The sequence below is a fragment of the Megascapheus bottae genome, chromosome 4 (assembly GCF_031878675.1).
Source record: "Megascapheus bottae isolate mThoBot1 chromosome 4, mThoBot2.hap1, whole genome shotgun sequence".
NCBI lineage: Eukaryota > Metazoa > Chordata > Mammalia > Rodentia > Geomyidae > Megascapheus > Megascapheus bottae.
In genome coordinates this window covers 82,658,654-82,686,238 of record NC_143512.1, presented here as the reverse complement: position 1 = coordinate 82,686,238, position 27,585 = coordinate 82,658,654, and the positions used below count along the sequence as shown (strand labels likewise).

Genomic DNA, 27,585 nt, shown 5'->3' with positions numbered 1-27,585 from the left:
TCTGCAATGTCAGCAGCCGCAGCGGCGGCGACGCGAGCGGCACCGGCCCGGGCCCCGCGGTAGCCGCCAACGCGGCACGGCCCGAGCCCGCCGCCTCCGAGGCGCCGCGGGAAGGAGGCTCCGCACGGCCCCCGGCGCGACTCGGGGTCGCGGGGGCCGGCGCGCCTGCCATCGCGCACAAAGGACCGCGGCCGGACGCAGGGACCGGCCGGAGGACGGGCGTCCGCGCCGCGTCCCCGGCCACGCGTCCCCTCCGCGGGCGTCCGGAGCCGGAGCCCCGAGCCGGAGCGGGTCCCCGGTCCACGGCCGCCGCGCCCCGCTGAGAGGTCGCCCGTCGCCTCCCCGCGCCCCAGCCCGCGGGGTCCCGGAGCGCCGCGCCCGCGCCCAGCCTAAGATGGCCACGCTGCTCCGGAAGATCGGGCTCATCCGCCTGCACCGGGACACCGGGGACCCGAAGCACCACCGCGGCGGCGGCGGCGGCGGCCAGCAGAGCGCGTCGCTGCGCGGCAAAGGCGGCTCCAAGAGCGGCGGCCACAAGCAGCCGCCGCCGCCGCCGCAGCCGGGGAGCGCGGGCGACGCCAGCCCGGGGCCCGGCAAGGGTCGGCGCGCGGCGGATCCGGCCCCGCGCGACAAGGCTGCGCCGCCGGCCGTGGGCGCGGCGGGCGCGGCGAGCGCCGGGGGCCCCCGCGAGCGGGCGGCGGGCGCCAGGGCGGGGCCGGGGCCCGCGGTGGCGGCGGTGGCGGCGGCGGCGGGCGGCTGCCCGGTGCCCGCGGCTCGCCAGCAGCACTGCACGCAGGTGCGCAGCCGGCGGCTCATGAAGGAGCTGCAGGACATCGCGCGCCTGAGCGACCGCTTCATCTCGGTGGAGCTGGTGGACGAGAGCCTGTTCGACTGGAACGTGAAGCTGCACCAGGTGGACAAGGACTCGGTGCTGTGGCAGGACATGAAGGAGACCAACACGGAGTTCATCCTGCTCAACCTCACCTTCCCCGACAACTTCCCCTTCTCGCCGCCCTTCATGCGGGTGCTCAGCCCGCGCCTGGAGAACGGCTACGTGCTGGACGGCGGCGCCATCTGCATGGAGCTGCTGACGCCCCGCGGATGGTCCAGCGCCTACACGGTGGAGGCCGTCATGCGCCAGTTCGCCGCCAGCTTGGTCAAGGGCCAGGTAAGGCGTCCGCCCGCGCGCGCCCGCGGCCTGGGGGGGCCGGGGGGGGCGGGGCTGGGGGGTCGCGATCCGACCCGCAGCGCCACCCCCGGAGTGGCCACTGCGGCCACGCTGCTCGCCGGCTCCATAGGAACCGATCTCCAAAGAGACGCTTCCCCTCCCCCCCCCAGGGCTCCCTCCTCTCCCCCCTTCTCCCTCCCTGCCAGCGCTCTCCATCCAGCTCTCCTCCTTGCCACACAGCTCCCTTCCCCTGCTCTACTTCCCCACCCCACCGCCTTTCCCCCTCTCCACCCTCCTCTGCTTTCCGGCCCTCTCCACCCTGGGTGCCCAGCGCATCTCCCATCCCTGCCAGGGTGAACTTTTCCCCCAGTTCCGGGGTCCATTCCGCGGATCCCGGGCCAGGCCTCTGGGATGGATGGGCTGTGTGCAGGCGGAAGCTCCGCCGTGGCGGGCCTGGCCCGGGCTTCGAGGGAGGTGAGACGTGCGCTCTCAGAATACCCCTGGGCTGAGCCCTCCTTGAAGGGACTGGGCCACCCATTCCACCAGTGCCAGGCCTGTTCACCTCCTCACCTCCTCCTCCTCTAGAACCGGCGCCCTCAGATTAGATGGATGGGTCTTCACACTTGGGTTTTTTCTTTTCTTTTATGCTCCCCCTTTGATGAGAGAAGATTTATCAGAACTAAAATTTCCTACCCAAACCAGAAAGGAAATGAGGTCACCTGAGTCTTACCTAGGGCTCCAAGGGGCAGCTCTACGGTGAAGAAAGCCTAGAGCAGGGATGGATGAGTTCTCTGAGGGGTGGCCCGGCTGGCTGACGCCTGGTTTTATTTTACCTACGCTTTTGATGTGTTCCAGCTCTGGAGTGATCTTCTCCTAAACTAACATCGACCGTGACTTGATAAAGTTCTGTTTCTGTGTGGACGTGGTTGATCTGTGGAGAGTCCCTGTCTGCTTTAGAAGACCCGGGATAACCTCTCTGGTCTTTCTCCAGCCAGTGAAGGAGCATCAGCTCTCTCAGTGGCCTGGCTCCATTCCCTCCCCGCAGGGTACTTCGCACGAATCAAATGAAGTTTGTTCTGCCAATTTCACTAGAGGTGGAACCCCTGGGGTTCCAAACAAATAGAATCTCATCTCCAGCAGAGAAGGTCACTAGATTCCTGGGCCATCCTGCTCGCCCGCTCAGCTTCTCCAGGGTTCAGGTTCCATTTCTCTTGAGTTAGGAGTGGAGTGGGTCTAACAGCTCCAGAAAGATGCCTTCAAGTGAACCAAGCTTGCTGTTCCAACACCAGATTGCTTCTCATCTATAGTGAAGTATGGTCTCAGGTTCGAGGTTCGTGCTATTGAATACAAGCCCGGGTTGGGGAAGCCATGCGTTTTGAAGCAGGATTTACATAACAGATGTGTAAGTTTATTCCACAGAAATGTGTTTATTCCTTAGAAGATCATGGCCAACAGAACTTAGGCTCTTGTTCTTCACAGTAAAGATGGCTTTGGGGACAAATTCTTACAGAATGATAACATTTAAGACTTGAGAGAGATCTTAGCTTGCAGCCTTCATAGTAGAAATGATTTTAAATGAGGGGTGATTTAAGTGAGGGTGTTTTCAAAAACAGAAATGAAGAGAATTTATTTTCCTCATTTTTTTTCATTGATGTCAAGAATAATGTCAGCTTCACTGGTACCCAAATACTTCTATTAAAACAGACAGGTCTTTCTTTATAATGAGCTCAAAAGCCATGCATTCAGCCGGCATGCTAGTCTGAGCATGTAATTATCAGCACTTGCATTTATTGTTTTTATTTAAAAAATCTTAGCCTAACTCTGTTACTACTGCTTAGCATATTGTATTAAATTATCTTTTAAACATCTGGAAAGCTGAGTAAAAAGTTAGCAATGTTGAAAATGACAGTTCAGTGACTGCACGCTTGTCTATGCTGATTTCAACATACAGTTCTCCAGAAGAGAGAAGCATACAGTGCACATGAAATATTCAAACTGCAGGGAAGGGCTTGAAGCAATGAGCAGTCATTAATGTTTCAGGGCTCTGTCCGCAGGACGGTGGTAACCTGAGCATTAGAGAGCCTTTGTGTCCTTTTGCAAATTCCCTCTTTGCAAGTTCTTCACTGTGCACGTGGTAGTTACCGAATTATTTCCATAGTTAAACGTAATGTGCTTTGGGAAAGCAATCAGAATACCTGATTAGGTATTCAGAGAGAACCGGGACTGCTACCAAAGCAATAATTACTTTTTTTTATAACAGAATTGTTACATTCCAGTTATGTTCCTCTGTTGAGATTTCTTCTTTCTGTGTTCTTTTCTTAAGTTGCAAAGTAGAAAAGGCTCCTCTGACTTCTGAACATGGGAGGATGCGTCTCAGTCTTACCATTTCTATAATTTCAGCCAATCCACAAAATAAATTATTTGCTATTGTAATAGTATTCAAAAAGTAAATCTGCATCACAGTTTTGTGTACAAAATCAAAAGTTTGGATTTATTACCCGTGTAAAAAGCTTAGTCATTTCACAAGGCTTTGATTAGACTAAATTGATACCTGCCCTATGTAGTCAAAATCTCTTGCAGGTTGTATTATGCATTGACTATGGACATAGGAAATGAAGTGAACCTCTAAGTTACTTATGTGGCATATTCCATGCAGGAACAGATGCACGTCTCTTACCTATTTGTCTGTGACTAAATCCTCACGTGACCAAATCTTGTAAGAACCCTTTCAGGTCTCTTCAGTTAGAGCTTCCTGGACCTTTAAAATGAATGGGCAAGAACATTTGAAGGATTGTTTGTTCTCATTCTTTGCATACTGAGCCACAAGAATACAATCCCTAGCTCCTATGGCATGTTTGATGTTCAAAAGCTGTGAGGGTCGGTAGTGCAGCCTAGTGGTAGAGTGCCTGCCTAGCCTGCACAAAGCCCTGGGTTCAAATCCTCGGTACCACATAATAGAAAAGCCAGAAGTGGCACTGTGGTTCAAGTGGCAGAGTGTTAGCCTTGACAAAGTCCAACGACAGTGCTGGGGCCCTGAGTTCAAGCCCTAGGATTGGAGAGAGAGAGAGAGAGTGGGGTTGGGGGGGAGAGAGAGAGAAAGAGGGAGAGAGAGATAGGGGGGTGCGGGGGGGAAAGAAAGAGAGGAAGGAAAAGAAAAGCTGTGAAATGCACCTGAAAGCCAACCTAACTGTGAAGTTAACACCACTCTTGCATGGTATACGTCATATTCTACACAATCTACTTTCTCGGAGATTACAGAGAAGGAACGCTGTAGACCCAGGCAGGGTAGCGATGGTGTGGGAGGCGCTTGGTGGACAGCTCCAGAGTGCGCCTGCGTCTCCAGGTGTGGACCCTGTGGCAGATGCCAAGCCAGTCGCCATGTGCCTGCAGCTGCACCATCCGGAGGGTACAAACATATCCACTGGCTCAGACTCAACTCAGAGTTCTGTGCTCACACCTGCACGCAGTATTCGGTGCCTCCTTTCTAATGAAGTAGACATTTCCCCATGGCAGGGAACAGATGGTAGCTGAGTGACAGGTCGTCACTCCTCTGTCCTCTCAGAAGGCATCAGACCCCTTGGCATGGACTTGGGAGCGATAGAGCAGCAGCAGCTAGTGGTTCTTCTGTGTTCGTGCAGAGCGGAGGGGCAGCTGAGAAGGCAGTGTGAGGACCCCGGGACCTGTCTCCCAAGCTCATTGTACAGGTTAGGAAACGCTACTACTCCGTGAAGTCGCAGTGAGTCCAAAGGAATTCACATTCTCATCGTAGCTTCTGAGTGCTTCCTTCTCCTGGGGTCCCGCCTTGTTTGGTAGGTGAGCAGTTTCCCACTGTATCGTCTCATAGTCAGCTTCTGGGAGAGTCTCTGTCCTGATGTTCTTGTAAGTACAGCAGTCTTATTGGGTTAGGGCTTGTTCTAATGACCTCTGAATCTGCTGCCCTCTTAAAGGTTGTATCTCAAAGTAAGGTCAGATTTGCACGTTCTGGGAGTTGTGCATTGAGCCTTTAAGTTGGAGTTGAGGGAGGCACAGTTCAATCCACAACCAAAGAGGGATTTAGATACCTCTCCAGAGGCTTAAAAAAAAAAGCTGGTAGAGGAGGGCTCAGGCTAGCAAACCCTGCCTGCAGCAGAGGACAGAGGAACGGCAGCACGTTTGGCGGGAAGCTAGGAGAGCTAAGTGAGTAAATAGTGCCATGCAAGGCGGGTGGCACTGTCTGATTCACCCAAAGAGACCCTGCTCTTTGTTCTTGTGAGTCACTGCATTGTTCTGTCCTATGCTTCGTGAAGGGACAGAGATAATTACTACTGACGATGACTCTGCAGCTTGTCGTATTGATATGCCTGAGCATTCAGGGAAAAAATAGCTACTTGTTCTTCATCAAGTAGGGCAGGCAGGAGGACACAGACAGGACTCTGTCACCTAAAAATAGCCCCATGCCAGCTTGGCTGGCCAAGTGAGAGCTCCCGCCCTAAGTCCTAGGACAGCTCTTCCTCTCTCTTATGGTGAGAGTTCTGAGAATCGAACAAGCTGGAAGAGGGTGCACATTTTTTTGATTTAAGTGAAGGGAGGATTTGCTTTCCTTTGGTTGAACACGAAGGTACATTGCTGACCTCTGGGGTCAGTAGGTCCAAGTTCCTGTGGTAGCCTGAGTCCAGCTTCTCCTCCTCATCTCCAGGAACCGATTAACCTTGATACAGTAGCAAGGAGAGGGTGAGTGACCCCGAGTGTGCTCTTCCCTCTGCCCATGGTTTCAGGCCTGGTAATGCAGGAGGTGCCGGGGGAGGGGGGTTGTGAATAAACTTCTCCAGGGCAGGGCCCCGCCCTCAGAGCTCCATGCTTCACACATTAGGATCAGGCCTGGCCGGCTTAGTGGAGCAGCTCTTCTGTGGTCATCACATGCAGCTGGGGTTCAGAAGCCTCCCTGCACAGGCAGGCACGGTCCCCAACCTTCTAAGAGAGCTCCCCGGCTAGCTGAGCTCCAGCAATGCTAGGGCCCCATCTTCAGTGCATTCACTGGCCAGGTCAGCTCTGGAGAGAAACCCATCCTCAAACCAAAAAGGGTAAGCCCCAAGAGAGAAGCTGTGTTCACTACTCTTGTTAGACTCAAATGAGGGCCCCTTCCCCCTGTGCGGGCTCTGCACACCAGACTTGCCAAGTGGAATCTCACTGCCACATAGGAATGGCACACGGCTGACTCACGTCTGTGTCTGCTGAGTCTATTGTTTGACTATGCGTCTCTTGGTGAGCATCCATGGACCTGATCACTCGCCGTGGGCTGGGTGTGCCCTGGGGATGTGGTGAGGTCTTCTGAAGGGAAAGCGCTCCGGGATTTCTGGGTAACATTCTGAAAGAGAGCACTGTCCGTGTGGTTGGTGAAGGACTGACTTTGAGAATTGGTGTTCTGATCATAGTCACATTACCAGTAAGTGCCAGGCCCACGTATTCCTAAGCCCGCCAGGAGGTTATGGTACTGGCAGGAATCGTTCTAGAAAGTGCCTGTGCATTCCTGCCCAGTACATTAACTGTTCATTGTTGGTTAATTGTGCGTCCGTTTCCCTGTGTCTCCCCACACCTGCATTCTGTTATTTGGCTCCGATTTTCTAGGACCTACCCTGACATGGCACCATGGGCATTCCCAGGCAAGCCTCCTCCCTGATGAGCATTCTCCTGCTCCTCTCCCTGGACCCCGGAACCCACGAGGAAAATACCGAGTCAGGGAGCCAAAGACACAAATTGGGGAATGGCTTCCCCAACTCAGTCGAGTACTGCGCTGTCAGTGTACTGTCTAGTGGCAAGCCAGAGCCAGCTCACCAAGAGCTGGCGGGCACTGACTGCCGGGCTCTTCCACAGGGCACATTCTGGTGACAGGATTTCTCTGCAGATACAGATTGCTGTGCTCTACTGGATCGGTGAGCGGGGGTGGGGAGAGGGTGTATTCACACAGCCCACCACAGGAATTAGTGGAATTGAGGAACTAAGGAATTGCCGACGAAGTTAGGAAAATAGATTGCTCCTAATTCCCCATAAACTGGTGGCATGTATTGTGCAAAATGAAAGAATAGTTCAATTCTTTCAAGCTCTAGGAGAAAGATAATTAATGCTGTTTTATTTCTTCTTTATACAAAAGGGGAAAGGCATGTTAAAGATTCTGAAAATAACTCAAGAAAGAAGTGCTTCTCAGAAGATAATTATTGCATTGGTAAACTCATTCAGACTGAAAACAATGACTACTTTCAAAATAATTTTCTGTAAAATAAATACCAATCCTCTATCACAACATTTGGCAAGCATCCCCTCCAAGAAAATTTATTTTATTTTAATGAAGGAGATAAGAAAGTACTATCACCTATAATGGATCTGATTGCTTTTAAAGTTGAAATATGTCCAGTTCATTTAGCAATTGAAGGAAATTTTTCCAGAAAAAAAGTATCATATTTTAGTGTTAAGGATTGGGCATGGAGTTACAGAATGCATTAATTTATTAATTAGTAATTGCGAAGGTGAAAGTAGTACTACCATTTTAAGAACTTGAATGTTTTGAACAACTAATACAGATAATTACTGTCGAAGAATTGATATGCATGTGTTAGGGTGATGATTGAGTGCTGGTTTGGGTATGAATTGTTTCTCAGGAGATAAAAGCAGAAATAAATATTGCACAAAATGAATATTGATAGCTGTAGGGATTTTATTTGTGCTAGGGTGCTTGGTGCTTAATTTCATATACTCTATTTCAGTCTACTTCCCGGAGAGGGAAAAGGAGAGATGTTATAGAAGGAATTTACAGGTACTGAACTGGTTACTGGATTGCATTCATTGTGAGTAGCTGAACACATGCAGCCTTCTTACAATGTAATCTTTTCAGAGTCATCAGAATGCTGTAGGAATGCTCCTGTGGCGTTTCTCGCTTTGTTCATGGGAATTCTGCCCTGCAGCTCACACCTACCTATGCAGAGAGAATTGCCGGATGTGATGCTTTCCTTTCCCAGTTCCTTCATCCTTTCTTCCCTTCTCTTCCCTGTCTCCTTTAACCCCTCCTGCAGGCTGGTCCCGGGAAGCATAGAGGACAGAGAGGCTCCTGGCCAAAGGGAGCCTCCAGGATTCCCACCACACCCCACATGAAGGCAGGAACCGGGTAGAGGGCACTGACCCCAGGCCTTCAGAGACCTGCCCCTTGATGACCTTTGACCTCTTTTATAATATACATTATAAACTCTTGGGGGGGTCTGTAAAATCCACAGAATTTATTAATAAGATGTTGAAAATACTAAGATGTAGAAAATAATACGCATCTTATGAAAGTGGACTCTATGAAAACTCGTATAAGATGGTTTGTCTAACTGCAAAGATTAACTTGTAAAAATTACATAAAGCTTTCAGGATATTATCGTAATTCATAAATAAATCTAACCTAATTTTTAAAAAGCGAGCTTGGAGTCTATGGAATTGAATTAGGAGGATGATTTTATTAGTAATGTTATTAAAGAGGAGATCCTGGCAGCTGGCTTTTTATTAACAAGATAGATAGAGGTCTTTTGGTTACTCCAAGGACTGGACAAGACGAAACCAGAGATGCTGACGCCCCTTCTTACCACCTCGAGCACCTCAGAATAGTGCTAGGAGCATAATGCTCAGGCCCGCCTAGAAGAGCAGTTGTGCTGGGGCTGGGAGCGTGGCCTAGCACTAGAGTGCTTACCTAGCATGCACAAAGACCTGGGTTCTATCCCCTGGTACTACATACACAGAACAAAACAGACGGTGGTGCTGGGGCTCAAGCCGTAAAACTGTAGCCTTGAGAAAGCCCAAGGGCAGTGCCCAGACCCTGAGTTCAAGCCCCAAGACTGCCCCCCCAAAAAATCATGTACTAAAATATGTGGAGGGGACACAGAGGAAGCACTTTGTCCACATTCTGTCAAGACTTGCAGATCCGTCCACCATTTATCCCTGTTCTGACATCAGTGGGCCTTAGTGGCATTACCAAATCACAACTGTAATGCAGTTTTACTTTAAATCTAGGATTTATGTTGATGGCAAATCAAGGCGTTGCTAATAACGCTGTGATTTGTTAACCAGGTATGAAGAACTCATAGAACGTCAGATAGAAATTCATGGAGATAAAAGCTGTTCCCCCTCGTGTCTGTAACCCTAGCTGCTCAGGAAGCTAAGATGTGATCGAGATTCAAAGCCAGCCTGGGCGAGAAAACTCATGAAACTCTTGTCTCCAGTTAATCACCAAAAAGCCAGAAGTGATGCTGTGGCTCAAGAAGTACAGAGCTAGCCTTGAGAAGAAGAATAATTTAATAATTATTAATATTAATAATAATAATAATAATAAATACAGCAGGGACAATGCCCAGGGCCTGAGTTCTATCTCAGAACCAGCACAAAGAAAAAAAATTATGCAAAGCGATTTGCTGTCAAAACTCTTAGTGTTCCGGGGCCACAGTGACAGTCACGTGCTGCTAATATTACTGGAGTGGCCTCCCTTTCTTCCTCTTTCACCTGATGCCACTCGTGGGGACCCTGGGTCTCCCTCTGCTGACTTTGCAGCATGTGCAGCTAGTCGTTGATAATGCCCCTGGCCACACCGCGCTGCTGCTGGGGACCCTGCGCCTCTCAATTTTGGTCTCTTCACATTCTCATCCTAGGAGCACTGTCTGTAAATTTGCTTGGTTTTTATTGCTGATGGGAAGTTACATAGGAGAGTCGTCCTCTTTTAAAAATTTACCCCTATGCTGTGCAAATGTCCTTCATATCCATTAGCCACTGCAGATATGATTTCTTTTGAGAATACAATGTCCACTTGAAAACTCTTTAGTTATTTCTTTGTTTTTATTTTTAATGGGTTTATAAATCAAAATATAAAACATTGTAGAAAGTTGGAAACTCCGAAGTCTTTTGTGTGACTTATCAAAAATCACACAAGAAGAAAGTGAATTATTTCAGTGTTATTGAATGAAGTTTGTTATGCTTTGCTTTTCTAATACTTGTAGGAAAAGCCCTTTCTCTAATAGGATTCAAGGCAAACATGTTTGACCAGCAGGGATTGTTGAAACCATAAAAGTGTTCCTCAGCAATGCCTGTGGTACAGAGGTGATGCAGCCTCTTGCTGACTTGTGGCTCGCCTACAGTGGAGGTGAATCCACCCACTTCCCTCCGTGGCTTACTCCTCTGGGGCCTGGAGACTGGCCTGGAGTTCAGGCGTCAGGTAGGATCCTGACAATCTCCAAGCTTCTCCCCAGATCTCGAGGCTCAGGTAGGTAGAGTCAGTGTTCACAGGCAAGGGACGTCATTGATCCTCTGGGATACGTCTATAGACTGCATTGATGTTCTCATGCCTAGCAATACGGGCATGTCCCCATAATAGATACATGACATTCTTCTGCAGCCTGAGTTTCTCAGCCTTTCCCATGTATTGTTCTAAGAAAGGATCTAGTTGTTGACCTGAAGTACACAATGTTATCTCTCTCTCCTTCTACCTCTCCCTCTACTCACTCTCTCTCACTCTCTCTCTCTCTCTCTCTCTCTCTCTCTCTCTCTCTCTCTCTCTCTCTCTCTCTCTCTGTCTGTCTCTCTCTCTCTGTCTCTCTCTCACGCGCGCACACACACACACACACACACACACACACACTGAGTCTGTTTGCTCCTTTGTTCAGTGCTTTGAAGTTCTGGGCCTTGATTAAAATTTCAAATTACTGTTTTAAGTTTACAATGCATTTTAGCATCATGAGTGGCAAGCAGAAAATATTCTCAGCTCAGCTATATTTCCATATCTGTTTCTTTTTCACTCCTGGCAAACACCTTATTTTGCTGTCATCTAATCGAGTTGAGAACATTGCATCCTCCTTATTTTAAGAGAAATGATGAAGATCTTCAATCCCTAACTTGGCTCAGGCCGAGGTCTCAGCATCACTCTGGGTCTTCCCGGCTCTCTCAGAGTCCCTGCAGATCAGAGTGTACCCAGACCTCAGCCATGCCCGCTTTGTTGGAAGGAGCAAGCCTGCAGGCTCTGCAACAGGCAGGTGTGATTGCCAAAGAGACCAGCCTTCAGCCTGGTCAGGCCAGGTCGCACACCACCTGTGCAGCCAGAAGCAGCTCAAGGCCTGCTCACTGGGCCTTGTTCAAGAGCTCACTGTAAAAGAAGTGAGGTGGGCTGCGGAGAGGGAGACAGAGTCCCCAGCCCCCAGAGCCTACAAAGCATGCAGGGTTTTTCTGGAAGTCCAAGGATGGGAGTTTCCCGTGGGAGTGGGCTTCCAGGGGGGACATACCTGAACCCGCGCCATTACACATCAGGAGTCGCCTGCAGTCTTGACCCCCTCCATTCCAAGGGCGTCTTCGGTGTGTCTCATTTTCAAGTAGGAGTTGGCACATGTCCAGATTGGAGGGACCTCTTACTAGAAGCCAGTCACCTGCAGGTCAGGACATGGGAGCTGGGCAGAGGACTTTGAAGAAATGGAGGGCTTCACCCCTTACTTAGCACACTCAGGGCAGAGTGAGGAATCATCTGTGGAATAGTCTCCACAGAACTCAGCGCGCACATCCATAATTGGCCATTAAATTTAGTCACCAGTAAGGTTAAGATAAATGTTCAGAGCTCTGTTGCAAGGAAGTGATTCTGACTTTTCCAGCTCCAAAACTTAACTGTGAAAGACTGCTTTGTAAATGTCCACAAGCAAATGAATGACTAAACAAACTGCCGTAGTGTCATATAATTGAATACTGCTCAGAATCACATCATTTAGCAGAACTGGAAAAGTTGACAGAGTGACAAAAATCATTTGTAAACCAGGAGTTTGACAATGTTTATTGAGCTGTGGTTACATTCTTCATTTTGTCACCATTCAAAGTAAATCTCTTCATTACACAGTAAGTTCTGCCTGTAAACAAAGGAGCTACAAAAGTCTTGAAAATCCACATTAGACAAAATGCTCAATTCAAAGTGGTCAGATGCTGTCTCACAAACAGAAGGAAAATGAACAAACTTTGTTCCATTGTTAAGTGTGTGTATTGCATAGCTCTGCACACAAGTACACACACACACACACACACACACACACACACACACACACGATCTGTTTGCTCCTTCCAGGGCTTTTGTCAGCAAGGTCTGGCTTCCCAGGCATGGAGAGAGGCCCTCTCCCACTTCTGGCTGCATTCCCCAGTAAGAAGAGGCCTGAATGGTAGGTGAGGATTCGGAGGGGACAGGACAGGTACCTGGAGATCAGGTCCGTGTCACCCTGGCAGTGCGGGTCCGGGAGGTGGGCCCTGGGCTTCCCTGGTGGGTTGTGTGCCACTTCCCAGGGAAGCCCAGGAGGAAGCAGAGCGTCTTCCTGACAAGGAAGGGGAAAGCCAGGTGGATTCCTCAGGACTGTGCTAGCAGCGCTTTGCTGTTCTGGATATTTTAATCCTCCCAAAGATCAACATCAAAGCTCTGCAGGTGGATCTTGCCCTCTAGGGGAAAAGCTACACACCAAATGGACATGAATCCTGGCACTCTTTCCACATACTGTGACTTCTTCTTCAAATTTCAGGCATTCTCTCTTTAGGGTGGTCCGCCTTGAAATTTCCGTTTCTATCCAGGCAGAACTTAGATAATGTTTTCCTACGAGTGCTGTCATTTCATAACAGAAATCCAGGGGACAAGGGAAAACATGGCCGCGAAGTCATCGTCCCAGGCACTGACAGCTCTCAGCCTTGATTTCTATCTCCTGGTACTTGTCGGGACCAGAGTTCTGCGCCAGACTGTCGGTGTGGCCTTGTAGTCTCCTTGCCTTTTCCTTCACTCTGTCCTTGGCCGTCTGGGGCTCTGAACTGTGCAGGAAGGCCCGAAGGCCGATTCGGTGCCAAGGCAGGGCAGCTTGCCGCGTCTTAGCCGTACCTCGCAACCACCAATTTCTTTTGAACCCAGGACCAAGAATCCATCTCCTGTCATCCTGTCACACAGTGCATATTGGGCGGGCATGTCCCCCACTTGCTATTCCCAAGGCCAGAGTTTTCTGTTGCATCCCACCCGTCTGTCTACTTCCATCCCAACATCTCATGTCTCCTCCAGCCTCTGCCTCCCTCAGCCCAGGCTCTAAGCAGCCTGGACTCTTGCTTCAGTTTCCTGCAGTGCCTTTAGGAGCTGAGCCCTGCGTCCCCTACCTTCTGTGCTGCACACTCACTCCCAGAGAGGCAAAGCAGGAGCTGGGACCCTGGATTAGCCGGGACACAGCAAATCCTGCAGAATGGGGCAGCAGGGGTGCCCGTTGGGCGCAGCAAGATCCTGAGTCATCCCTGAAAGCCGGGGTGGGAAGGGGAGCGTGGCAAGCACCTGGTGATTGCAGTGCTGGAGTGTTGGAGAGCTGGGTGTTCCCAGCCTGTCACTGAGGCCAGAATAAGGGTGTTTTGCTGCTGTGCGCAGTCCAGGAGACCTGAGTGTTTCCTTTTTCTCTGAACCTCCAATGTGTCAGTCCTGGTGTTCTAGTAAGTGGGCGTCGGTGTATGAGGTTTTGTTTGTAAGCACGTCCATAGCGTGTGGCACGCGGGACAGCCGTGTGAAGGCCCAGCCAGGAAGGAGCCTGCTCGCAGGCCTGCGGCTGCTGAGCCTCTTAGCTGCTCGTGTTTATTTTGTTGAGGAATTTAGGTGGCCAGTGTTATCTAAAGAAGTGTGTGGAGTTTGGAACCACATCAGAGAACAGTTAGTCACTGGCAATATTATTTACCAATCCAGCACACTAGACCAAACACAAGGCTTATCAACAATCACAATTTTATTCCACCGTTTTTGGTTTATAGCCATTCTTACATTACCCAAAAGTAGAAAACCTGACCGACAGGATTGATTTGTGCGTTCAGGTTCCCCTGGCTCATCTTCTTTGCAGGCTCCTCCCTGACAGGATGCTGTCTCCTGTCCCATGGGGCTTTGAACCCTGTAAGAGCATGACAGCTATGCTTTCATTCCTCCACATCATCAGAGGATGGCAGAGCGACTTATCCCAGGCCGTGTCTCCCGCACAGCAGTCACCACGCATGCTGTGGAAATTCCCTCTCTTAGAAGCTCAGCCCATCTCCACGCTCCGTCATAGAGGTTGAGCCATCTATGATGTTAGACATAAGGAGATAATTCTCTACAAACTTCACACGTGCCAGAGCCTACCAAAATACCATAAAATCAGGTTCTAAGTATATGAAGGTACACATGTACACACATCAGAACACCTGCAATTATGTGTATACCAAGGAAATACAAGCATGTGTATGTGTATATGCACATATCTGTATGCATAGAATACATGCTTCTCTAAGACTCTGTTGTGTGCTGGTATTAGGACTTGAACTCAGGGCCTGAGCATGATCCTTTGGCTTCTTTGCCCAAGATTAGATCTCTACAGCTCCACACCCAACTTTTTGATAGTTAATTGCAGATAAGAGTCTTATAGACTTCCCTTCCTGGTCTGGCTTTAAACCTCAGTCTTCAGATGTCAACCTCTTGAGTAGCTAGATGTGAGTCATCAGTGCCTGGCAAAAAGACTTCCTATAAAATGAAAATGCATTTTTCCTACAGTATACAAATAGGTATGCACACCCAAACTTACAGATGACGTGTGTAATTTCTACAATATCATAGCTAAAATGATATGTGGATGTTTGACTTTTTCTAAATGAATGTAAACCTAAAAGGCTACTACTAAATGAAGAATAATACGGATGTTCTCTATTGTTGCCAACTTTAATCTGCCTTCACAATAATAATTTTTACATGGAGGAGATTGTTCTCATCTAGTTCAGTATAAGGCATACTTTTGAGATGGAAGTCAGTCTCCTTCTGCCGAGAGAGTAGACACAAGAGGGTTTTTGTGACAGGGTTTTGGATGCAGTGCTGCCTTGGTCACTGAATTACAGACCAGGACAGGCTGTGAAATCACCAGCTTCCAGTAGCCAACTTGCCATTCCCATGTGGGCCATCACAGAACACAAACTCCTCCAAAGACTCAAAGTTATTCAGAAGACAGAACATGGCATTTTGTCCTTGACCTCTAAATGAATGATGAAACCTTAGAAAACCAATCTGCCACATAGGACAGTTCTGGAAAGTGCCTTTGTCTTCATCTAACTGGTCCCCTGCTCTCTAGGGCTGCTCCCAGCAGCTCCCCTGACCGCCCACATGTTACTAGAGGCTCAAGTGTTACTTAAGACCTGTGCTCTACCACTCAGCCTCCTGAGTAGCTAGGTTTACAAGTGGGAGCCACCAGCTCCTGGCAGTGTCTATTTTCAGAACACAGACACCATCACTCAAGTTCCTCAGGAATAGCTAGACCTTTATGATTTTCCAGGTGCACAACGCAGCTGTCACCAACACATAACAAAGTGAACAATACAATTCTGTACCTCAGTGGTGCTGAAAAGCCCTCAGGAGCCACAAGGCCGACAAAGCCAGAGCACAGCTGGCTGATTTTGCCCCGTCAACGATAAGGATCAAGTGAGGATCATTTTTGTTATCTTTGAACCTGAATGCAGGCCTGTGTAAATATCACAATAACAAAGCCAGGGAAATTAATGCCTTGAGCCAACGTACAAAATACACTTTTCCTTTTCTAGGAAAAGAGCACTCTGGATGGCTTACTCTTTTGACATCTAACTTAGCACTGTCCACAACAGGCCCTCGTGAGATCACTGGATACAAATGTACCGTGTTCACAGGTAATCTTTGTGTGACTGGAAGATTTGACTTTGAAACCTTCTCCAGTTTTCTGAAAATCTTGTGGTTAGACCTTGTGTGTGACTTCCAGGGTTGAGAGGTCACTCCACTGCCTCGTGGAGTGCCCAGTGGTACAGTCCAAGAGTGGTGCTGCCAGAGTCCATGAGTTACACAGACCACACAGCACAGAGCTTGTGTGGTGACGCGGTGACGCGGGAGGACTGCAGGCTTGGTGCAAGGCCGGAAGATGGGATTTCACTGCCCAGCGAGGACAGTGAGCCCTGCTTCATGAGAGGAAACCAAAATGCCAAGAGCCAGTAATGGTTTACTAGTCCTTGTGAATGGAAATCCAGGCATCCAGGGCCCCCGCCTGAATTCCAGGGCAAAGCGTGAGCTGTTGAAAGCTGCTTTTACCAGAGGAATTATTATTGGTCTCCAGATTCTCCACTTATTCATTTCTAAAATTCCAAAAGTGTTTACTTCCTAGGTAAGCATGAATTCAAATATCATGTTTGAAATGCCCCGGGGACATAGTTGAGGACATAGGGGCGTGTGTTCTGTACTTTTCTTTTGAGTTCTTGCAGTGGAGTCTGTGAGGCTCGGTGTCCATTGCTCTGTAAACATGCTTAAGCAGCCAACAGATGCTGGGTCTGAAGTGTGCGATATTTATGGTGCAGATAGGGAGAATGAGAGAAGCCATCACTGGGTGAGATGTCACCACACCATAGGAAGAGCAGTGACGTGTGGCTGTGTGGAGCCAGGTCCCAGCACTAGCCTTCAACACCTGAATGTTGCCATGAGGATTAAAAGTTTGCCTCTGGAGATGGGAATTCGGCCTGGTGGTAGCGTGTTTGCCTAGCATGCGCAAAGACCCGGGTTTGATTCTTCAATACCACACACATAGAAAAAAGCCAGAAGTGGTGCTGAGGCTCAAGTGGTAGAGCTCTAGCCTTGAGAAAGTCCAAGGACAGTGCTCAGGCCCTGAGCTCAAGCCCAGGACTGGCAAAAAAAAAGAAGTTTGCCTCTTTGAGGGATAGGGGCACTATTCAAGTGGTAGGTGCCCCACCTAGCAGAGGTGTGGTCCTGAGTTTAAACTCCAAATCTGAACATTTTTAAAAAAGGTACATATTTCAGGGGGCAGGCAGGCATCAGGGGCTGACACCACAATACTCCATACTCATTAGGCTAACGTCTGAGCATCACGGCTGGAAATCCACTCAGGAAGACACACCTTCGAGACGTGATAAGTTTCCAGCAAAAATCCAGACGTGGAAGTGTCGCTCAAATGGCGAAACTCAAGTGCTGATCAAAAGTGGTAAGCGAGAGCCTGAGACCTGAGTTCAAGCCCTAGAAATGGCACAAGAAAGAAAGAAAGAAAGAAAGAAAGAAAGAAAGAAAGAGGTAGTGTTGAAGACGCACAGCGATGCTCAGAAGAGTCACTACATTGTTTTCTCCAAGTCTTATTTAAAGACCAGAGATTGTGGTAACAGAGAAATGACAGAATGGAATCAGAACACCCTCCACAGTAATGTCCCCATGCACAGAGCAGTCCCAGGCTCCTGCAAAGAGCTCTTCCATGTGGCCACCTCAAAGTCAACCCCCCCCAATATTTCAACCAGCCACCCCAGCGTGGAACTCAGCTTCAGCATCCTTGTTTGAATACACACAGAAGACTGTCCTGTGATAACCCAACAGCGCATTTTCCATCAAGACGCCCACCTAACTTGTTTTGGCAACACTGACTAAGCTGTTTCCTTACAAACACAGAAAAAGCATGCACTGGGACCGGTTCCAGTGTAACCCCAGCAAATTTAGGGGGTGCTGACATTGTGGAGTCCTGAAACAATTTGAGGCCTTGCACTTGGGGCTCTGGATGTGACAAGAAACCAGGAAGAACAGAGAGGGTGGGATGGGAAGGAAGCCAGGGAAGGTGGTGGTAGAGTAAAGGAGAGTCACGAGAAGGGGTGCCCTGGCAAGCGCTGGGTGTGCCAGCCCCCCAGAAAGCAACTGCCTGGAACCCCTCGAGAACACTGTCAGAACCCCCGAGAGCCGCAGAGGCCCAGCGTAGAGATGTGCAGACTCTCTGCTAATGGCTGCCAGGCTTCATGGCAGAGCCTGCCAGGAAGTAGGCTTTAGGAAATAGGCTTGTTTCTTGCCATGCATGGGAACGCTTGCATGCAAGGTGTCACCCCTACTGCAAGGGCTCCCCACACTCTTCCTCTAGCAGCAGGAACTTTGCTGGCGGGGAGAGGAGGGCACCTACAGCCTGGTACCACATTAGCACCTCATTAGCAGCCTCTGCACAAACCGATCAGAATGGTGTTCTCAGGGTAAGCTGTACCACGTGTACTTCCAGAGTTGTTGCTTGGTTGGCTGGTTGGTTGGTTGGGGTTTTTTGTTGTTGTTGTTGTTTTGGAAGGGTTTTTTTTGTGGAGGGGGGATGGGAGGAGGGACTTTAGTTTCTGAGAAGTGTTTCAGCACATAGAAGTCTAATTTTCCCAGAGGGAGGAAAGTTCCCTAGTTAAGGATGCATTCGGAGGTTGCTCTCTGGGTCTCTGAGGTGTTATGGACTTCGTGAGAACTGTTGTTAGGACATCGCTGTGCTTGCTCATGAGAGGAACGGGCCCATGATCAGAGGAATGGTCCCATGATCAGAGGAACAGGCCCATGAGAGGCGAGGCCTGACTGGTGGATGGGCTGCAAGAAGCAGAACTGCTCTGCAGAGGCATGGGTGGCTCTGGAAATACCTTTTGTTTCCTTTGACTGTCTGATATCGCCTTCCAGTGGTGATGAATTTGTTTCCACAGCAGGTAAACATAGTGGAGCTTCAGGAAAGTAATCTGCAATTGTCTTCACTGAACACCAGTCAGCAATCAGCAACCGTTTGCCACTGATAATGGTTTGCCACTGATAAAGAAGGGCAGGAATGGGCCCCTCTTGGTAGAAAGAGAGGCAGAAATGCCCCTCTTCTTCTTGGAAGTCATAAACCTCCAATCCCACCCTTAACCCTGGAACTAGCACCCAGCATCTGTACTGAGGATCCTTGGTCACACAAGCTACCCTACCTCCTAGATGTTCAGTGATGGAGGGCTGAGATTAGGGGTGTCAGGGTGGATCCTTTATACCCCTAGCCGTGTAGGATCCCCACGGCCCCCAGAGGGGACATTCCGACCATATACTACCTCAAGCTGACCACATTGACTCAGACAGACCCACACCTGCTCACATACACAAGCTCTGTAGAGTCACGCTGAGTCCACAGCATGGGTTCCATCTGCACTGTCTACCTCCTGAAAGAAAGCCCGACTCCAGGCACACCCCACTGTCCCTGGCAGTGGCAGGGAGACTGCAGCTCTGTTGCTCCTGGACACACCTCCGAGCAAACACCTGCATCTTCCTGGACACCTGTCTCGAAGCAGAAGAGTAATAAGTGTCTAAACAGTCCGTGTAGATTCCCACTGCTGTGTGTCTCCAACAAAACCAGACTGTTCTAAAAAGCAATATGCAGTTTATCCAGTCTATACTCAGATCAAAACAGTTTTACACTTGAGGTTTTTAGGAAACATCTAACGCCTTCTACTGATGAGATTCTCATCTGCCCTACTTGTTGGACACTGCAGACATGGCGCATTAGAGAACTCACTTGCCCCCATGCACCTGTGCAAAACAGAGTGAAGCCACGACCTGCCCTGGGAAAGCTCAAAGGCAGCCCTGATTTCTGGAAGGCAGAAGGTTGCCCTCTTACCTGAGATGCTCGTGAAATCACACATTCCTTCTTGATGCACTTTTTCCAGGACAACAATTCGGGGTTGTTGTGTCAACTTCATGAATCAGGTGTCGACTAAAGAGAGAGAGTGCTGCCCTGACTTCTGACAGATGAATTCCCAGCAGTCTTTCCTGCCACATCACCCAGAGCCCTCTTGGTTTCCTTCTTTCCTTGCGGTTTCCCTTCAAAGGCTTTGCTGTCACTATCACCTGTGCCCTGGCTGCTGATGGATGAGAGAGGAGATAAACCATTTCAAGTACCCAAGGACAGACAGCGAAGAATCAACAGCAAATAGTGGGGAGGGACTGGGGACCATGCAATGCCCTCCCGGGCACAGGGGAAGGCCCTGTGAGCACACTGCAGGAAAATGAGCAAGAGACAGATGTGGAGAGTGGTACCTTATGGCACTTCTCATCTCCCTAGCAACTGTGCAATGGGCTGTGTTGGTCTTCCCCAAGGCTCAGGGCACATGTGCAGTGAAGCTGCGTTGCCTTGCCCTGGGCACAGCCCGCTGCCATTCTGAAACATCAGGAAAGCACTTAGTGGGATCCCAGTGTCCTGTCTCTAAATCAAAGCTTCCCGCCAGGTGGGGACCCAAGTGTCATGGTATTGTGAACTCACAGCACTCCGGGGATGGCAGGCTGGCAATGACAGACTTGCTCCTCCAAGCTGGAGTTTGGTGGAAGTCCTGAAGAACAGGTGAGCAAAGACAGGCCTGGAGAGGAAGGCGTCTAGTCTGCTTCTTTTCCAAATGTGTTCTGAGAAGAAAGAAAATGGTGGCAGCCTAAGGTAGACCACAAATGGGAAATGTGTTGATCTGGATTCTGAGCCAGGAGGTTCGATGGACAAGGCAGACACCCTTGCTCTCTGCATGTGACTCGGGAGTGTAGCGGTGAACATGGCATCTCCAGAGGAGAAGGGGAGTGCTGAGGCAGTGGCTTAAGCTCCTTCCTGGGAGCCAAGGCTGAGGAGTAAACTGCCGCAGGAAATGCAGAGGTGCTAATCAAGTCTGCCTCATCTGAAGGAGCCTGTCCTTCCCGATGGGGAATGGACACATGAAAGCATTGCCAGGACATTCGATGGGGAGAGCCAGAATCGGTTCCGAAGGAGAAAACACAGAGGAGTCACTGTTTTGTGCTCAAGAGGGGTTTTAGCTTTGAAAACAGAACGTGATGTTCTTGGCATGGCCCTTGAGAAGCAGTTTCCTTTGCATTCTGTGTCTGGGCGGTGGGAAGACAGCACCCAGTGCCTCTTATCTCGGAACGGGACCACAGGGGACCCAGGGAGCCGCCCTTGGGGAGAGGAACTTCACCCAGGAGGCAGTGGGCAGCCCAGCCGCTTGGTGGCAAAGGCCCCTGATGGGCTGGAGGTTTAGATAAAAGCTGGCAGCACAAAGGTGAGCGGGGAGCTCCACGCTGAACTTAGGCTTCCCCACAGTCCTGAGAACCCAGCCCAGGGGCGGGGTGGGGGACACAGCCCATGGACAGTTCATGGTCCTATCCTATTTGCCTTTTATCTTATCAGGGTTCTTCTCTCCTCCTTCTGGGAGCCTCCTGGCCTGGAGTTCTGAGAGCAGGCCCCAAGCCACAGATCCTTCTCCAGAACCCTGGCCCCGGGGCCATTGCTTGCTGTGTGTCTTCAAGCCGTCTATTGGTCACTTTTGTGTCCCCATGTCTGGTCTAGAAAGCAGGGTTGATGGCACTGGGGCTTCCATGATGGGGCCTCCTGGTGTATCATAGGGGATGAATTTTTTTTATATGGAAAGGATTTTTCTAGACATTGCGGTCTGCCTTGAGCACAGGTCTGTCTTGCTGGCACCACTGCCCATGCTAACACAACTTCCTGCCGTCTGGCTGCTTGAACCAAACAGTGTTAGTGAACTTTCAAACAGCAACTCTAGCCAGGCGCCAGTGGCTCACACTTGTAATTGTAGCTACTCAAGAGACTGAGACCTGAGGATCGCAGTTCAAAACCAGCTTGGGCAGGGAAGTCCAGGAGACTCTTATCTCTAGTGACAGAGCACTACCTTTGAGTGTGAGGAGGCTCAGGGATAATGCTCAGGCCCTGACTTCAAGTCCCATAACTAGCGAAAAAAGGAAAAACAAAAATCAACTTTAAATTGATCATCTGAATCTCATTTGCTTTTTTTTCTTTTTTAGCAAAAGTTCTTTTTTTGTATGCTTGCTTGCTCCCAGAAAAGACCATCTGTTTCATAGCAGTTTCGACAATCGCTAGAACTTTCTCTAGACTGTCATGGAAGCCCTGCTTGTGTTTTGTGAGCATCTGTGAACTGTGCCTTTGGTGCTGTCGGCAGCGGGAGGCCAAGAACTCCTAAGTGAGGTGAAGCTTTACTTCTGGCCCTGTCAACGCTCACACAAAACTGATCCTGCGCTCATTCGTCCTGAGAAGTTTCTCCAGTGTAAGACGCCACACTTGGCGATCACCTTGCCACACAATTGGGCACATTTTTTTTTTTTTGCCAGTCCTGGGCTTGAGCTCAGGGCCTGAGCACTGTCCTTGGACTTTCTCAAGGCTAGAGCTCCACCACTTGAGCCTCAGCACCACTTCCGGCTTTTGTCTATGTATGTGGTACCGAGGAATCGAACCCGGGTCTTCGTGCATGCTAGGCAAGCACTTTAACCACTAGGCCAAACTTCCAGCCCTTGGGCACATATTTCAAACACATAAGATTTTTCAACGGAAGTTCTAGAATTTTCTAGTGAGGAAACATTTCCTCTTGAGCAGAGTAACTTAGCATAGTGGGTACTGCTTCTCTTGCTTTTCCCTAATAATGGTTGATTTCCTACAACAGCTGATTTGTGCTCCTGCCATTGGGAAGAGACTGAACCGCTGATTACTTTCATTCAGTCACTCACTCACTCACACACTCGTTCATATACTCACTCAGTGAACTGAAGCCTTCACCTGCCAGGTCTCCCCATACCTCCAGCAGCCCACTCTGTGTGGTGGCCACCTACTAAGCCTTTGGGACTCTTTGGACTTCTTCATGGCCAGAATGTACTTTTTTCGAAAGAACCATAGGTTGTTTTTAAGTAGTAGCTTGATTGCTTTCTAGTATTACTCTTATTATTAAGCAGCTGTACAAAGGGTAGCAATTCTGTAAGTCAGGTTGTGGGTACAGTGCTTCTTGGCCAGTGCCCCCCCTTTTTCTTTGATCTCTCCTGTGTTCCCCCTTCCAGACCTACCATCAAGTTACGTAGCTCACTTTTTACATGATATACATTGAACATACTGACTGTGTTTGCTCGAGCCTCCTCCTTTCCTGTGTCTCCCCATTTCTCACTCCCCTCAACCCCCGCAACATGTGTTCGTTTTGGTAAACACTTCAGTTGTTCAGGAGTGAACACCTCGGTTTCCCCTCCTTAGTTCGTGCATGGGTAGATGCATTGAGCCCTGTATGTGTTATCATGCCTAGCTGCGTTTTAGATCTAGCTTCCACGCAGGAGAGAACACCTATGCTATTGTCTCTCTGAGCCTGCTAGGTGTACTGTTGCTGTTGTTGTTATTATTTTATTTAGAGACTGCTAGAAAAACAAGGACGGGAAGAGTTTGTAGTGCGGGACGCAGCCTCACGGCAGGTCATCAGCTAACAGGAGCCAAGTGCACCCCCGTGGGCCTCACCAGCAGGCATGAGGGCAGGCGTTACCTTCCCTTGGTTCCCTTTAGACTGACCCCAGCTGCTCTCAGGTGTGGTGTGTCCTGCCCCCTTTGCCCCGGCTTGCCCAACCCCCCTGTTTTCAGCACTGACTGCTGCAGAGTGGAGTCCTGGAGGCCTGGCATAAAGACCTTCCAAGAAGAGGTCCTCCCTGCCACAGCTAGTGGTTGTCTTGGTCTTGCTCTCCAGTCAGCAGAAAGCCACCCTTTAGGTCACCACTGGACTCTGGTCAGAGGTCACTCTGCTGCAGGAAGAGAAAGGTCAGGTCAGAGAAGCACTTACAGTCTTGGTAGGCAAGCGAGGGCCTAGAAGCTCCATATCAGGGCTAGATGAGCTGGTTACCATGGGTTGTAGTGCACACAGTACCTGGCTGAGGGCCAGTTCACAGATATCCTCAGCTCGAGGGGTGACACAAAGCTCTTGTAGTGGGTGACAGATGGTCACATCTGTGTCTTTCAGTGTTAAACACAAGTAGTGACTGTGGATAAGAAATAAGTAATCCAAAGAAAATAGTTTGCTAGATGGAAACAGGGAGGAAGTTGCCAGGAAACTGGTTTGTCATTAATTGTATGTGTTCAAAAGGCTCAGGGTCCCCCCTCACCCCCTGCAGAGTAGTGACACTGCAACACAGCGTGGCCTACAGGGCCATCTCCAAAAGTCCAAATCTGCAGATCTCATCATGCCCTGGAAGGCAGAATGTGGTGCCCAAGCCTTGAAATGGCCAATCAGAGGAGGGTGGACATCTATGGAAAGCATCTGTGGATCCCAAGTGTGGGTGGACAGACAGGAGCTCAGAGCTCTCCATTGACAGCTGAACCGCAGGAAAGCGCAAGGCGGGCCAGCATCTAGCAGGCTCTGTCTCCTGACAGTTGAATGGACTCAGCCCTGAGCTGCAAGTTCATGATGCCTCTAGGGAAGAGAGGACCACAAAGGGCAATTTGTTCCACTGGGGTTTGTTTGTTATTTCTTGTAACAATTGGGACATTCACAAGAAACAGGCAAAGAGAAAGGGCCGCGCCAAAAGTGACAGAGATTCCAAGATTTCTGTGAGCCTGCATTTGTCCTTAATTCAGAATTCTCAAATCATACCACAAATAATCTTCAGTATTGTCAACAAGAATACCAGAGATGGTTAAAATATGTACTTTTCCCCAAAACATGGCCTTTGGATGTGTGACGTGAAGCCCGTGCCCTCTGCAGATACACCTTTGCTTAATCCAGTCGCTTAGCTTTAGACATCTGCCTCAGCCCAGACTGTGATGAAGAAAGTATTTGCTCAGTCCCCTTCCATCTCACAGAACTGCACCACATAATCAAAGTAGCCAGTTATAATAAAAACAGGAAACAGAACCTGCAGAGATGTGGGGAACCTTCCAGAAGTCAGTACATGGCCACGTCTTCTCTTTTTTTGTGTGTGAGTCCTGGGCTTGAGCTCGGGGCCTGAGCACTGTCCTTGGACTTTCTCAAGGCTAGAGCTCTACCACTTGAGCCTCAGCACCATTTCCGGCTTTTTTCTATGTATGTGGTAACCAAGGAATCAAACCCGGGTCTTCATGCATGCTAGGCAAGCACTCTACCACTAGGCCAAACTCCCGGCCCTACGTCTTCTCTTTTCTACTGGTCTGATTCTCCCTTTGAGCAGCTCATGTAAAACACACAACAGCCTTTAGAAAGGATGTCATGAAGCCAAATACAACTGCCATCAGGCTTGTGATTTCTGGCCAGACCTGGGAGGAAAAAGATTCAAGAAAGGGTCTCAAGAGAAAGAATCTGGGCGTGGGGGCACATGCTTCTTATTCCGATCACGACGGGTGGATTGCAGTCCCACCAGGAAGTGAGACCCCATCCGAAAACCAGCACAGAAAAGAGCTAGAGGCACAGCTCAGTGGAGGCCTGCCTGCCTACCAAGAGCAAACCCTGAGTTCACCCTTAGTGCCACACACACACACACACACACACACACACACACACACACACACACACTATCCCGGCTTTTCCTCCTATGGTGGGAAGGCTGGTTCTCACCAGAGCACCCCGCTGGCACCACAGCAACCATGGCACATGTGGCCCGTTCAACCTCCCAGCTCTGAAATGAGATGTGGCACAGGAAGTCACTAATTGTTCCCAGGCCAGGCTTGATAGAAGCCTGCACACGTGTATAGAAATGTATTGATCTCACCGATCTAAAAGGCGTCGCATTGAGGAACTTCTCTCTCACCGAGGAAGTTAGAAGGCTGTCTGGCCCCTGCAAGAGGCCACTGGCTCTGAATCAATGGCCTTTTCATTGAGCTCAATGGCAGAGGCCATTCTCCAGCTGCACAGAATGAGCAAGTTCAGATCAAGTCAAGGCCGGGGGTTCATGAAGGTGGCCTCTGTACCCCTAAAAGCGTGCTGGTCCCTGACTCCTCCGTATATTCTGTTCCAGGGCCGTCATATCTTGTGTCTGCCTCGTGGCCAACACCACCCAAGTCAGACATCAGAAATGCCCGCCCCTTTCGGTGTCTCACAGACATGGCGGGGCTGGGAATCACCACTAAGTGTATAGCCCAGCTCCTCTCTACTAAGCGTGTAACCTGGTTTCTCTCTCCTCTCACGCAGGGGCGGATCTGCAGAAAAGCCGGCAAGTCAAAAAAGTCCTTCAGTCGCAAGGAAGCCGAAGCTACCTTCAAGAGCTTGGTGAAGACTCATGAGAAATACGGCTGGGTCACCCCGCCCGTCTCTGATGGCTGATTCGCACCCTCCGCTCCAGCTGCCTGCCCATCCACACATCCACACCCAGCCATCGCCTCCAGCGCCGCCCACCCTCCACCCTTTTCTACTCCAGCCAGAACTGCGTCCTGAATGCCAAGGACACGTTTAAGTTATTTATGAACGGACGTGTTTACAGGGAGAACGAGGACACAGATGCTGTCCGGGATGCAGATCGGATTTCCATGACAAATGAACGGTCATCATCTCTAGAACCAGTGTGGCGACGGCGACAAATTTCCCAGCTGCCCGCTCCTCTCCCACCCTGTCACGCCGCCCTTCGCTTCTCTCCATGACAGCAGCTCCGTCGAGCCAGCGGGACACTCACAGCCCCTGCTTGCTCCATTGCCATGCACGGCGCCCTCCCTGCCTCCTGAGGGCGCTGTGCACCGGGCGCCGCTGATCCCCGTTTGCTGTGCTCTGTGTCTGTCTCTCTTCCTGGCAGGTCAACGTAACTTGAAGACATGTCTTTCTTTCTGTGGCCTGTGGTCTGCTATGATGACATTGAGACCTCCCCTGTGCTCTGAACTTTGGCTCGTGAAAACACAGCTCTAACCTTGCCAGATCCTAGCGATTTTAAATCTACAACTGCCCACTTGGTTAAACCGTGCTCTCTCGTGCTGATGTTGTGGTGTGCTGCTGTTCTCAGATAAATCAGTGCCATTCGATGAGAGTCAGGGGGTGCTGTCACCCCGGGGGGGGCAGGGGGACAGAATGTTAGGTGTGCCCCCACGGGATCAGAGGAGAAAGGACTTCAGAGAGTAGGAAGTGACCCCAAGACAGTGCATTTGTGTCCCTGCCTTCTCTCAACCATCCAAAGCGAAAGACTGTTTCCCATTCACTGTGGTCATCTGACTCATCTTATCACCTGTGCTTAGTGACAGGGGACACCAGAACTGCCAGGGACGCCAAGTGATCCTACGAGGATTTGCATGACCGGGTCTGAGTCTTCACCCAGTAGTCACTTGTGTGTCCCCAAGGTCAAGATAGGAACACGCTCACTGTGGAGTGCGATTCCTGTTAGGTAATCTCCCCACGGTTTTATTTTTTTCTTCTGTTGAGTTACCTAGACTTTCTGAGACACTCCATGAGGCTGAGGAAATGCTGTCTATAAAAACATACAGAAAGGGGTCAAATGTCCATTCCAAGTGGAAAGATCTTATTGGACACATTTTAAATAAAATCATGCATACCTGACACACTGCCTCGAGAATCCAATCATTGTGGACTGGCCTTTCACCAAAAATATTTCATATGTTTCATAGACTTTGAATACGGAAAGAACTGGCAACCCTCCTCATGTGGGCTTTGGTAGCAGCATTCCCCAGGCAGGAAATGAGCCAGGTGCCCCGGTCTCCCCCCAAACGCCAGTTGATTAAAAAAATATTCCAAGAAGCCGCCAGAAAGCTGATGAGAATTGGCCTGGAGGCATGAAGGGTGGAGAGCCAAACTTAAACGTGACCGCTCGTGTTTCCCCATCAGGGAGGAAGAGCAGGCTTTCTGTCTACGCATGGACAGTTCCCCAGACAGCACGGGCTCCCGCGTTC

At 49.9% G+C, this 27,585-nt stretch overlaps 1 protein-coding gene across 1 annotated transcript; it reads left to right on the top strand.

Annotated features, from left to right (window-relative positions):
• Window positions 1-27,235, top strand: Ube2ql1 (ubiquitin conjugating enzyme E2 QL1). Its single transcript, XM_090332150.1, has 2 exons — window positions 1-1,168; window positions 25,889-27,235. The coding sequence occupies exons 1-2, from the start codon at window positions 395-397 to the stop codon at window positions 26,018-26,020; spliced, it is 906 nt and encodes a 301-aa protein (XP_090188276.1). The 5' UTR covers window positions 1-394; the 3' UTR covers window positions 26,021-27,235.
• Window positions 27,236-27,585: the final 350 nt, after the last annotated feature.

Excerpts from the sequence above, each read along its gene's own strand:
- Ube2ql1 (XM_090332150.1), top strand. The coding sequence starts at position 395 with ATGGCCACGCTGCTCCGGAAGATCGGGCTCATCCGCCTGCACCGGGAC. Across the intron at positions 1,169-25,888 it reads CCAGCTTGGTCAAGGGCCAG|GGGCGGATCTGCAGAAAAGC; the intron begins GTAAGGCGTCCG and ends CCTCTCACGCAG.